Raw genomic sequence first — 13,039 nt, 5'->3', positions numbered from 1 at the left:
AAGTTCAGCCGGCGTGCGAGTGGAATTGCCCTTACGCAAACCAATCCCATGGGAATCTCTGAAGCATGAATGGCACCACAGTGGTACTGCTTTGAGGCAAACAAGGGGTCTGGGCTTTTGTACCCCCATCTCAGAGAGTCATTGGCGATAGGCTTACGCACTCATGTGGTGTGTAACTTCCCAGGCATTTCTGAATAAGGGCAGGTCTCTGAAAAAGAGGGAAGCTGTGGACCATTAGAGGTCTGAAGAGGACATCAACAGTAGCTTCTACAAGCTGTCATGCAGGGATATCCCTTCCTCCCACTCCTGTGCTGAATCCTCTGTTTTCTAAGGTCCTTGTGTTCTTTTTTGGGGGGTTACCTCTTCACTTAGCTGGAGTTCATCTTTGGGAGGTTTTTCATGTTAAGTAAGTGAAAGTATTCTTGTATGTCCTGACCTTGCAGACTTAACAGAGCCAGAAAAGAACTCTGCACTTTCCTCAGCTACATCCTCTGTATTTGCTTACTATGATTGCTGGAACAAATGACCACAAAACTTAGTGGCTTAAAACAACATAAATATATTATGCCACAGTTCTGGAGGTCAGAAGTCTAAAATGGGTCTCAATGGGATAAAACCAAGACATGAGCAGGACTGTGTTCTTTCTGGAAGCTCTTGGGGAGAATTGGTTTCCTTGCCTTTTTTTAGCTTCTAGAGGCTGCCTGTGTTCCTTGGCTTGTGGCCTCTTCCTCCATTTTCAAAGCCAGGAGCACATAGCATCTTCAAATCTCTCTCTCTCTCTCTTATACACACACACACACACACACACACACACATACCCCTACCTCTGTTCCCACTGTCACACCTCTCTGATCCTCCTGCCTCCCTCTTATAAGGACCCCTTATGTCATCCAGTGATGACACTGGACCCACCTGGAAAATCCAGGATAATCTCCCCTAGGCTAAGTCTTAGGGCCTTTGTAATTCCTTCCAGGGGGTTCATTCTCCTGTCCTTCACATGGCTGGCTCCTCCATGTCATTTAGTTCCCTGCTTAAATATCTCCTTGACTCCTTTCGGTCACTCTCACATCCCCCATGCTCAGTATCTGAGACACATTAGACATTCCGTAAATGAATACTTTGTTTTCCGGCTGAAAACATAATGTATACACACTCGCCTACAGGGCCTGAGAAGTTCCCAGTCTCCAATATCCTTATCAACCCCCAGTACTGTCAAAAAAATTTTAAATTGTCAACCAGGAAACGAAGCTGTCTTAACAGTTTTTTTTTTTTTTTTTTTTGGCTGCACTGCGCGGCATGTGGGATCTTAGTTCCCCCGCCAGGGATCGAACCCGCGCCCCCTGCAGCGGAAGCGTGGAGTCTTAACCACTGGACCCTGGCTTTACATCATAAGTAACTGACAGAATGTCTTCAAAGTGGCTGTGTCATTTTACATTCCCAACCAGAAGTGTACGAGAGGTCCAATTTCTCCACATCCTCACCAACACTTGTTTTTGTTTTTATTAGTATTGCCATCCTAGTAGATGCGAAGTGGTATCTCCCATATTAATTTGCATTTCTCGAATGATTAATGGCGGTGAGCAACTTTTCCCGACTTACTGGCCGTGTGTATATCTTCTTTGGAAAAATGTCTGATCAAATTTTTAACCATTAAAAAATCTGGTTGTGTATCCTCTTATTGTTGAATGTTAAGGGTTCTTTATACAAATCCTTTATCAAATATATGATTTGCAAATACTTTCTCCCAGTTCCGTGGCTTGTCTTCTCATTTTCTTACTAGTGTCTTTTGAAAAGCAAAACGTGTTTACCTCTAGTGAGTGTTGACTCTCCAATTTATTGATTTTTTTTCTTCCATGCTTCTGGTGTCATTTGTAAGAAATCACTGCCTACTCCAAGGTCACAGAGATTTTCTTCTATGTGTCCTTCTGGAGGGCTTTTAGATTTAGCTCTTACTTTTAGGTCTGTGATCCATTTTGAGGTTAATTTTTGCGTTTGGCAAGAAGGCTCTAAGTTAGCTAAGCCCTCGTTTGTTTGTTTGTATACAGATATCCTTTCCTGCATTAAATTGCCTTGGTACTTTTATTGAATGTCAATTGACCATAAATGTGAAGATTCATCTCCAGGTTTTCAGTTTTGATCCACTGAACTTTATGTCTATCCTTACACCAAAACTACACTGACTTTATTTTTCTGGCTTTATGGTAGTATGACCACCTTGTCCCTGTTTACCTGGGACTTATCCGATTTCATAAGTGAAAATCCTACATTCCAGGAACGCCTCCGGTTCTGGGCAAATCAGGACAGTTGATCACCCTACTTTGTAGTAAGTTTCAAAATCAGGTAACAAGCCCTCTGACTTTGTTCTTCTTTTTCAAAATTGCTTTGGTTATTCCAGATCCTCTGCATTTCCATATAAATCTTAAGATCAGCTTGTCAATTTGTATGAAATAGCTTGCCTATTTTTTTTTATTTTTTGCGGTACGCGGGCCTCTCACTGTTGTGGCCTCTCCCGTTGCGGAGCACAGGCTCCGGACGCGCAGGCCCAGCGGCCATGGCTCACGGGCCCAGCCGCTCCGCGGCATGTGGGATCTTCCGGGACCAGGGCGCGAACCCGTGTCCCCTGCATCGGCAGGCGGACTCTCAACCACTGCGCCACCAGGGAAGCCCAGCTTGCCTATTTTTGATAGGGATTACATTGAACCTATAGATCAATTTGGGGGAGAATCGTGCATAATACTCCACTGCATTCTTGGACCACAGTTTCTTTAGCCAATCCCCCATCATTGGCCATGAAGTCTGTTTCCATCCTGTTACAAAATGATGCACAAAGAATATCTCACACGTGCTTCTCTGTGTACCTGATCTTTCATTCAGCTGAATTCTGTCACCCACAGAAGTGAAGTTGCCAAGTTGCATTTAAAACGTTAATAGTACTCTCACGCTGCCTTCCAAAAATATTTTACCTGTCTGTGCTCTCTACCAAATCCCGAGAGAGAGCATGATAATCGGATTGGCCACTGGCCAGCCAATGGATTGGCTCCCTTGGGTCAGGAGCTCACCCTGGTCCAATAAGCCAAGAGAAGGTTCTCCTGAGCTGAGCTGAGCGGCTGAGGAGAGATGGACATCTGGGTTGCAGGTGTGGCTAACCCAGCTCTGCACCCTGCAGGGCACTTTGGTCAACACGCTGCAGGAGGTAAAGCCTACCGCCTTCCTGGGGGTGCCCCGAATTTGGGAGAAGATGCATGAGAAGATAAAGGAAACTGTTGGCAAATCTTCAAGCTTGAGGAGAAAGGTGTTCTCATGGGCAAGAAATATAGGCTTCAAGGTCAACTCAAAAAGGATGCAAGGGTAAGTGGCGGGTCCAGCGGGGCCAGGCATACAGGGCAGTGGGTGAGGGGGCTCAGCCTTCTCCAGCTGGGTCCCATCAGCCCCCTTGTGGCCCCATGGCTATAGAGCTCTCCTTGGCATTCATGTTCATAGGGGACATGACAATCCCATGAGCTACCGCATGGCAAAGGCCCTCGTGTTCACCAAAATCAAGAATTCCCTTGGCCTGGATCGCTGCTGCATTTTTATCAGCGGGGCCGCACCCCTCAACCAAGAGACTGCTGAGTTCTTTCTAAGTCTGGACGTACCTATAGGTGAGGCGTACGGTATGAGTGAAAGCTCAGGACCCCATTCCGCGTCCAGCCCAGAGAACTACCGGATTCTAAGGTACTGGCCTCCTGGGCAGCCTCTGGGTCCTCTAGGGTCAAAGGGATGAAGATGGGAGGGTCGACAGGCCTCTGGGCTAAGACGAATCCTGACTTGGTGTCTCCAGAATGACCCCTGTTCTCCAGCCTCCAAGCCTCAAATTTTCGTGACCGTGGGAAGCCCCAGTTTGAACGAGAGCCCATGGACAAAGGGGAAGGGCTCTCAGACATTCTGTGGACTCTCCCTATTTGCCATTTGCTAGCTCTGCCTCCAGACGGCCCACCCCGGGCTCACCCACCCAAGGTTCACCTCCCTAGACCTCGGGACAGTTCATCTCCACAGTGCTTTATGTCACGCACGTCCCCAGGCCCCTCCTGGCTTTCTCCCAAGCTCAGCTCCCCTCGGGCTGCAGGATGGAGCCCAGTGACACTGACACAGTAAGAACATCCAAGCCAAGCTCCACGTGGAGTCTCAGAACCGTGTTCCTACACAGGGCCTCCTGGTTGTGCCGCTCCCTGACCCCCGCCCTGCCGCCATATTGCAAGGCTGGCTCTCCTCTCATGCTCGGCCAAGTTCCGGCTGCCTCTGAACTTAGCGAAAACTAAATTCAGTCTTCCCAATCTGGCAAAACCATCTCCTGCCTCTGACTTTACCTTGCACATCAGTATCTCCCCTTCTCCAGTCCATAATCCCATCTGGGTCTGTTTTCTGCAGAACCCAAACACCCACTGGAGTTTTCTTCCAAAACCAAAGAGTGGTCCTTCCTAAAAGAGTGTTTTTCGCTGTGCAGAACTTTTTTATCTTTACCTGGTTGAACTCATGAAACTTGTATAGCTTCTGAGTTTTTCCATATTCCTAGGAAAGCTTTTTTTTTTTTTAAAGATTTAATCGTAATTCTTAAGTTTTGGTGTTCAGAAAGGACCTCTTGTAGATCCTGGAAATGAGATACCTTGTTGATAAACACTGAAATCAAGTTAGTTTTTTTGTTTTGTTTTGTTTTGTTTTTTAGCCATGCAGTATGTGGTATCTTAGTTCCCCAACCAGGGATCGAACCCTCACCCCCTGCGGTGGAGTCTTAACCACTCAACCACTGGGGAAGTCCCCCTAGAAAAGCTTTTTTTTTTTTTTTTTGCGGTACGCGGGCCTCGCACTGCCGTGGCCTCTTCCGTTGCGGAGCACAGGCTCCGGACGCGCAGGCTCAGCGGCCATGGCTCGCGGACCCAGCCGCTCCGCGGCATGTGGGATCTTCCCGGACCGGGGCACGAACCCGTGTCCCCTGCATCGGCAGGCGGACTCTCAACCACTGCACCACCAGGGAAGCCCTAGAAAAGCTTTTAATGGAGGTCGTAAGGAGGCTCTTTATAAATTTTAAGCTTCACAGGCCTGCCTTCTTTTTCCTCTTACTAAGGGAATCCCTACACTTAAACCTAAAACCACTGGCCCTTCTAACTGCCAGTAAAAAAGACCTCAGCAAGGCAGTAAGAAAATACTTCCTTTTCTGCATCTTAAAACCACCCTCCCAAGTAGTATCACTAGTGAAAGGAATTTCACGAAAATCCAGATATCAGCCGGTGCTATTCTGTCTTGCGGAAGTAACTTTAACCTCTAAAGAGATTCTGGTTGGTTGATTTACTTAAAATCAGCTGTCCTGGTCATTGCGTTCAGGTCCACATACCTGTTTCCTAGAGGGGGTTTTGTTGCTTCCTTTTTTGGGGGCCGTGCCATGGGGCTTGTGGGATCTTAGTTCCCTGACCAGGGATTGAACCTGGGCCCTCGGCAGTGAAAGCGTGGAGTGCTAACCACTGGACCACAGGGGAATTCCCCGTTGCTGTTTTTAACCCGGGAGCACTTTGTCCTTCTCCCATTTATGTGAAGATAAAAACAATCTAGATTCACTTTGCTGTACACCTGAAACTAACAACTATACTCCAATAAAAATTTCTTTTAATTCCCCAAAACAGTAATAATAAAACAATCTACAACTCTGCTGGGTTTCCCAGTTCGCCAAGTGTCTGGGAAGTTGGCTCACTTGACTGAACAAGCCCTCCTTCCACTCGGTCAACACCTCTCATGCCCGCCGGGTCCTGGGGAGGGTGCGGCAGCAGGTTCCAGCCCAGGCCAGCTGAGCAGAGCGTTAGGAGCCTGGGCCACAGACCCAGGCCCACCTGGGTGGGTGACCTCGTCTCCCCGAGCCTCAGTTTTCCTCCCTCCTGTCCCCTGGCAGTTCCGGCAAAGTCACGACTGGGTGTAAGAACATGCTGTACCAGCAGACCAAGGACGGCGTTGGGGAAATCTGCCTCTGGGGCCGGCATGTCTTCATGGGCTACCTGGAGAGCGAGGACGCGACCGTGGAGGCCATCGATGAGGAGGGCTGGCTCCACTCTGGGGACCTCGGCCGCATGGACAACCAGGGCTTCCTCTTTATCACAGGCCGCATCAAAGGTACTGGGGCTGGGCTCTGCAGGGGCCTCCTGGGAGCAGGCTCACCTTGAACGTTGAAGGCTCCCAGCCCCCGCCTTTCACGGGGCGGGCTTACACTGATGTACAGGGACACCCCAGTCCGCGCATCCCAGTTCTGTCCCTGTGCCCAGCCTGTGGCCCTCGGCAGGGAGCCAGAGAAGAAGCCCATTCTGGGCCTGAAACCTCTGTTCCCTCCCCTGCCAATCGAGGATAACAATAACTACAGAGCTGTAACGATTCAGTGAGGATTAACTGACATGACGTAGAGCAGGGATCAGTCAACTTTTCCCATCAAGGGCCCACTTGTAAACATTCTGGATTTGCAGGACGCAGGGTCTCTGTCGTAGCTGCTCCACTTGGCCGCTGCAGCAGGAGACGACGTGCAGACCGACGGCCATGGCTGTTTGCCAACACAAGCGTCACAGGATTTTCATGTGTCACGAATATTATTCTTCTTTGGATTTCCTTCCGACCATTAAAAAATGTGAAAGCCGCTTTTAGCTCGTGGCCATACAAAAACAGGCGGACGGTGGGAGTTAGCCCACAGGCTAGAGGTTACCAACCTCTGAGGGAGACCATTTGGCATGGAGCCTGACATAGGCAGTCATTATACAATTAGAGGGCTGTGTTAGCATTATTTCCAGGATAAGCAACAGAAAACCCTTCTTAAGCAGCTTTGAGTGAAAAAGGGATGCTACTGGCTCAAAACCAGAAGAGTCCAACAGGTCACGCTTCCGGCATGGCTGGATCCAGGTGCCAAAATGACATCGCAAGGAATCTCTCTATCCTTCTGTTACCATGCTGTCCTCCGTGCTGACGCCGTTCTTAAAGAGGCTTTTCCAACTTGGTGACGAGATGGCTGCCGACGGTCTAGGTTCATCCTAACACCCAAGGGACGAGTAAGCATGTATTATTCCCAGTCGTGTCGGCACGTTTTAGGCCTGATTCTCACTGGATCTTCTTGGGTCGCTATCACACCTCAGAATGAATCACTGTAGAGGATGGAATATGCCGACTGGTCAGACCCGGTCACATGCTCACGCCGGCAGTCCAACCCCCCCAAGACCACACAAAGATGGAGAGTAGCTCCCTAAAGAAACCCAAAGGAGTCGTCACTGGGCAGATGATATCAGAGATGTCCATTATGGGATCAAACTGATTATTACTAGTGCTGTAACCACCTCGGCGAGGGTGACTGTGAGATCGTGGGATGGGAAGGAGAGAGTTTGGGTGGGTGGCACCGGAAGTAGCAAGCATCCCAGGGTGAAAGAACAAGTAAAGATTGTGTCTGGGGCAGGAGGAGGGGCTCCTGAAGAATTTCAGAGGCAGCGAGAGAAAGTGACACAACTCTTAGAGCTTGCCAAAATTAGGGGTGTGACACCCCCCCCCCCAGGGAGAGCATGGACTTAGGGTCTTTGGGAGTTGCCAAATGATGGGAGAAGGAGGAATCAGAGAGACAGGGTGTGGTCAGAAACACCTGACTATCTTCCAAGCAAGACATGCTGGAGGGCCTGGAGCAGGGTATGGGGGACCAAGAAACAGGCAAGGAGTTCGTAAGACGCTGTCCAAGTGGAATGCCCAGGACTTGGATGCTTAATGGAAATTTGAAGATGGGGGATGAAGGGCAGAGTGACTTTGGGTCTGTGTCCTGGAGAAGGACAGAGAGAGAGTCCTGGCCATGGGCGGAGGTCTTCCTCTGCTTCTGGGGTTTTCTAGGTGAGCGGTCATTGGTGCCAACCTCTGTCCCCTCTGATCCACAGAGGGGCAGGGCTTTTGGACTGTCATGGTTGAACCCACCCCCAACCATGATTTGTTTCAGAAATTATCATCACTGCTGGCGGCGAGAATGTGGCCCCCATTCCCATCGAGAACCTGGTTAAGGAGAAGATTCCCATCATCAGTAACGCCATGTTAGTGGGAGATAAGGCCAAGTTTCTGAGTGTCCTCCTGACGCTGAAGGTAACGTGGGTGTTCTAGGCGAGAGGGATCCGCTTCTTGGTCCTCAGGGCCGGGTGCCAGGCGTTGTGACAGGGGTGTCTTGGGGCAGTGTGAGGTCGACAAGACGACTGGAGAGCCGCTGGACAGACTGACCTGGGAGGCCATCAGGTTCTGCCGGGATGCAGGCAGCCAGGCAACCACCGTGTCCGAGATCTTGGAGCTGCGAGACCCTTTGGTCTACACGGCCATCCAGAAAGGCATAAATGCCGTGAATCAGTGTACCATCTCCAACGCGCAGAAGATTCAGAAGTGGGTCATCTTGGAGAAGGACTTTTCCATCAGTGGCGGGGAGCTAGGTGAGTGGCCTGGAGAGCCAGTGGCCTTGAGACTTGGAGGCTGGTCCCTTGCTAGTGTCCAGGGCCACTGTGGGCTCTGAGGAGACGCATCTTTTTTTCTGGGAGTCACAGTGTCTGTGGGACCAGCTGTGGACCGGGAGGGGGATACGGCCGCCTCCAGCTAACTGGTGTCCAGCTCCCCACGGCCACACACACACACACACACACACACCCTTCTCCCCAGGGCCTTTGCACCTGCTGCTCCCTCTGCCTGGACTGCTCTTCCCCCGCAATTCTTTGCCCGAAAGGCTCCTTCTCATCGTCCGGGTCTCACCCTAAAGGCCACTTCCTGAGAGCAGCCTTCCCTGGCCATCCTGGCTAAGGCAGCTTGCCGTCCCCCCTAACACACTGACCCTACAGTCCACCGTCACACCTACTGTACTGCCCTGTCTTCTTGCTTCCCTAATACGCCAGAGTCTGAAACTACCCTACCTATTAGTTTAGCTTTGCCTATCTCCCTGCCGAGAGGGGAGGGGTCGCGGTGGGGGGGTCTTGCCTTCCCCTGAGGTCTCCCCTGGGGCTTGCTTTCAGCACTCGGCTGTACTTCCACAGCGTGGACCGCAGGGAGCTGGGAGCATGGCAAGCATGCAGTCTTTAACAACCTGGGTTCAAATCCTGTGCCCGCCACACAGAGTTGGGACTTGTCCCTCCAAACCCTGGTCTTTTTATTTATGAGTTGGAAATGTGATCCAGGGTCGGGTGTGTGTGTGTGTGTGTGTGTGTGTGTGTGTCTGTGTGTGTGTGTGTGTGTGTGTGTGCATGTGTCTAGGACATCTGGAGGGAAGCCCACACCTCCTGGTGACCGGAGCCTACAGGGCGTCCTGGGCTGCATATGAAACAAGTCTCAAGTTCGAGTGTTCGCCCTGCCATGCACTTGCTGGGTGACCTTGGAGCAACTGGCCCTGAGCCTCACCTATTAAATCAGAGGGTCAGGGGCTGTCCCTCCGTGGTCGGGTGCAGCATCCCTGTCAGGCACAGAGCTCACTGTGCTCTCCACCTGCCGGCTCACGGAATCCTCACCGCGGCCCAAGGACAAGGCAGGGGTGGGGAGGGGTCCTCTCATCCCGGCGGATGTCAAAGGGGGTGCCCCCAGGAAGTCAAGGGCACAGCCAGCCACCAGCCCGGCCCCAGCCATGAGACCCTGTCTCCTGGTCACGCCTGGGGCACGTGGACTCTTATTGCATCCCCACGTCTGAACTGGTTTCTCCTTCCTCGGCAGGTCCAACGACAAAGATTAAAAGACATTTCATAATGCAGAAATACAAAAAGCAAATCGACAACTTCTATCAGTGACGTCATTGGCAGAGCTGCTCCCGGCTGCCCCGATGGTGAGACTGGCTTCGCTGGGCTGTGCCTCAGATGAGCCAACACAGCTGGTCTCCCCCGAGCGGCAGGCAGGTCCCTGAGCAGAACCGCAGAGGCCCCGTGTGCACACGCACCCACGCGTGGCTGCCACGGCTTCTAGGTAGTGTCTGCCCTCAACTCACGCTCTTCCTGAGTCCCAGCAGGGCATGCAAACTCCCTCCTGCTTGGCCACCAACTCTGTTAGCTGTTCTTCCTGCCTTTTACTTGTCTCGTAGAGGGAGCAGGGCAGCCTTCCCATCCAGGACCAGAGCTTTTGGTGAAATGCCCAAATGTTTCATAGTGACTTATTTGGAGAAGCCCTTTTGTCAAAAACTGTGGGTGGGGGACTTCCCTGGTGGCGCAGTGGTTAAGAATCCGCCTGCCAATGCATGGGACATGGGTTCAAGCCCTGGTCTGGGAAGATCCCACATGCCACAGAGCAACTAAGCCCGTGAGCCACAACTACTGAGCCTGCACTCTAGAGCCCGCGAGCCACAACTACTGAGCCCGCATGCCACAACTACTGAGCCTGCACTCTAGAGCCCACGGGCCACAGCTACTGAGCCCGCGGGCCACAGCTACTGAAGCCTGCACGCCTACAGCCCGTGCTCCGCAACAAGAGAAGCCACTGCGATGAGAAGCCCGCACACCTCAACGAAGAGTAGCCCCTGCTCACTGCAACCAGAGAAAGCCCGTGCGCAGCAACGAAGACCCAACGCAGCCAAAAATAAACAAATTTATATATTAAAAAAAAAAAACAACTGTGGGTGGGAGAAGTTCTACTGGCCGGGAACCCAAGGAATGAGGTGTGTGGACCCACCCTGGGGGGTAAAGGACAGAGACTTGAGCTCCTCCCACCTACCCCTCTTCTCCCCCTTTTCTCCCAAGTCTTGTTCACAGGGAGCCCTGACGACATCAGGAGTCACTGATAGGATTTTAGAACCCCAGCTAGAGGCACAGTGCAGGCAGAGAGGAGGATGCAGCTTCAGTTGTCCCAAGGGTCACCTGTAACCCTTTAGTGGTCAAATCATTCTCTTCTGATGCCCACAGCCTACCCACCTGTATTAGTTTCCTAGAACTACCATAGGACAAAGTTCCACAGACTAGGGTGCTTAAACAACAGGAATTTTTTTTCTCAAGGCTCTGGAGGCTGGAAGTCTCCAAGGTCAAGGTGTCGGCTGGGTTGGTTCCTTCTCAAGTCCCTCGCCTTTGCTTGCAGACGGCCGTTTTCTCCCTGCATCTGTGTCCAAATTTCCCCTTCTTATAAAGACACTTGTCCTATTGGATTCGGGTCCACCCTAATGATCTCATTTTAACTTGATGACCTCCGTAAAGATCCCATCTCCAAAGACACTCCCATCCTAAGGTCCTGGGTGTGAGGACTTCCAACATACGAATTTGTGGAGGGGAACACAATCCAGCCCACGACACCACTGTATCCATGTTCTTTTCTTCATTGTTAACCGATTCAACTTCTCCACACCTTTGTTTGTCAAAGTGCCGTGGGTGAGCCCAGCAGCTAAACACATCACACTCATCATTCCGCGTCTTTTGCAAGATTTCAGATTTCACTTTGTGGTTGGGTAAGAGGTCATCCAACACTGACGTGGGGGTGGGAGGTGGACCCTCTCTGCACCTGTGCTGTCCAGTATGGCAGCCACTGGCCCACAATGTGGCCCGTCTGAACTGAGATGTGCTGTGGGTATAAACCCCACACTGGGCTTCCAAGTCAGTGTACGAAATACAGAACATACAACACCTTATTCATATTTTAAAGTATTGACTGAATGTTGGAATGATGCTCTTTGGGACATACCGGGTTACGTTAAATATAGCACCTAAGTCAATTTCACCAGTTCCTTTTTTGTGTGGCTATTAGTTTTTTTTTTTTTTTGGCACGGGCTTCTCACTGTTGTGGCCTCTCCCGTTGTGGAGCACAGGCTCCGGACGCACAGGCTCAGTGGCCATGGCTCACGGGCCCAGCCGCTCCGTGGCATGTGGGATCTTCCCGGACCGGAGCAGGAACCCGTGTGCCCTGCATCGGCAGGCGGACTCTCAATCACTGCGCCACCAGGGAAGCCCTAGAAATTTTTCAGTTACCTTGGTGGCTCACGTGATACTCCTCCTGGAGAGTGCCACTCTAAAGTTCATGGGAGAGGGGTTCTTTTTTTTTTTTTTTCTTTCTCATTTCTAAGTGGATCCGTTCATTCTGGAATATTTCCATCTTACAGCACCTTGTGGGGTCTCAGGGAATGAACATATAATACATGTACCAAGGATCCCCACGTGATAACTTGTCTTTCTCTTCTCTCTAGCCTCCAAGAGGAAGACCCCATCACGATGTGATTTGCTGCTCTGGGCAGGGACTTGAGTCTCTCGTGTTTGTAAGAAGTCAGATTCCCCATGGGTCAGTCTCTTTGTCATCCACCTGTTGAAGAGGTACCCCCCTCTCAGACCTGCCATGCCTCTTGAAGCGACAGGGCCATCACAGACCTCTGAATTCCCATGAACCTTCAGGGCGTGATCCTGGGAAAGCTGATGGGGAGGTCTCTGAAGAACTGCCTGTTTTAAAGAAAGAGCTGACCTTGTGGGTTCCAACTGGCTTTTCTTCCTCTTCGGAGGATTGACTTGAGACATCAGAGAAGAAAAGCTTTCACACGTTTGAAGAAGAACTGGGCCCCCGAACCTACCTGCCTTCCTGGGAGCAACTTGAAAACCCTTCCACTAAGTTCTGACAATAAAGCACTTCAACATCCCGTGTTCTGATTTTTGGCCAGATGCGAACATCTTGTCCTTTGTTGAGAAGCTCAGACTCTAAAATCAGTTCTGGGTTCAAATTCTGACTGGCTGTGTGAGTCCAACCTTCTGAGTCTTGGGAGGGGACGTTATCTGTAAAAACAGACCCCCATCTCACAGGGTGGCCGTGGAGGGGCATCAAGATGACCAGAAGGGGGCAGTGTCTGATGCCCCAAAGCCCCTCACACGCGTTAACAGTGATCATCACAGCACCCCGTTGGTCCCAGTTAACAGCTGGGATTCTTTTTTTTGTATATATAAATTTAATTTATTTATATTTTATTTTTGGCTGCGTTGGGTCTTCGTTGCTGTGCGTGGGCTTTTCTCTAGTTGCGGCGAGCGGGGGCTACTCTTGTGGTACGCAGGCTTCTCATTGCGGTGGCTTCTCTTGTTGCAGAGCACGGGCTCTAGGC

At 51.0% G+C, this 13,039-nt stretch overlaps 1 protein-coding gene across 1 annotated transcript in view; it reads left to right on the top strand.

The window, feature by feature from the left end:
• ACSBG2 (acyl-CoA synthetase bubblegum family member 2) overlaps nucleotides 1-12,480 on the top strand; it is a 69,189-nt gene extending 56,709 nt beyond the window's left edge. Inside the window, exons 9-15 of the mRNA XM_030879425.2 lie at nucleotides 3,167-3,348; nucleotides 3,481-3,714; nucleotides 5,918-6,135; nucleotides 7,973-8,112; nucleotides 8,201-8,447; nucleotides 9,706-9,814; nucleotides 12,146-12,480. Coding sequence (XP_030735285.1) covers nucleotides 3,167-3,348; nucleotides 3,481-3,714; nucleotides 5,918-6,135; nucleotides 7,973-8,112; nucleotides 8,201-8,447; nucleotides 9,706-9,779 — 1,095 coding nt within the window. The 3' untranslated portion in view covers nucleotides 9,780-9,814; nucleotides 12,146-12,480. The remainder of the gene's footprint in view (nucleotides 1-3,166; nucleotides 3,349-3,480; nucleotides 3,715-5,917; nucleotides 6,136-7,972; nucleotides 8,113-8,200; nucleotides 8,448-9,705; nucleotides 9,815-12,145) is intronic.
• Nucleotides 12,481-13,039: the final 559 nt, after the last annotated feature.

The sequence above is a fragment of the Globicephala melas genome, chromosome 3, assembly GCF_963455315.2.
Source record: "Globicephala melas chromosome 3, mGloMel1.2, whole genome shotgun sequence".
Classification (NCBI taxonomy): domain Eukaryota; kingdom Metazoa; phylum Chordata; class Mammalia; order Artiodactyla; family Delphinidae; genus Globicephala; species Globicephala melas.
Note: the sequence above shows the minus strand (reverse complement) of the source record. Positions and strands in the feature narration are given on the sequence as shown.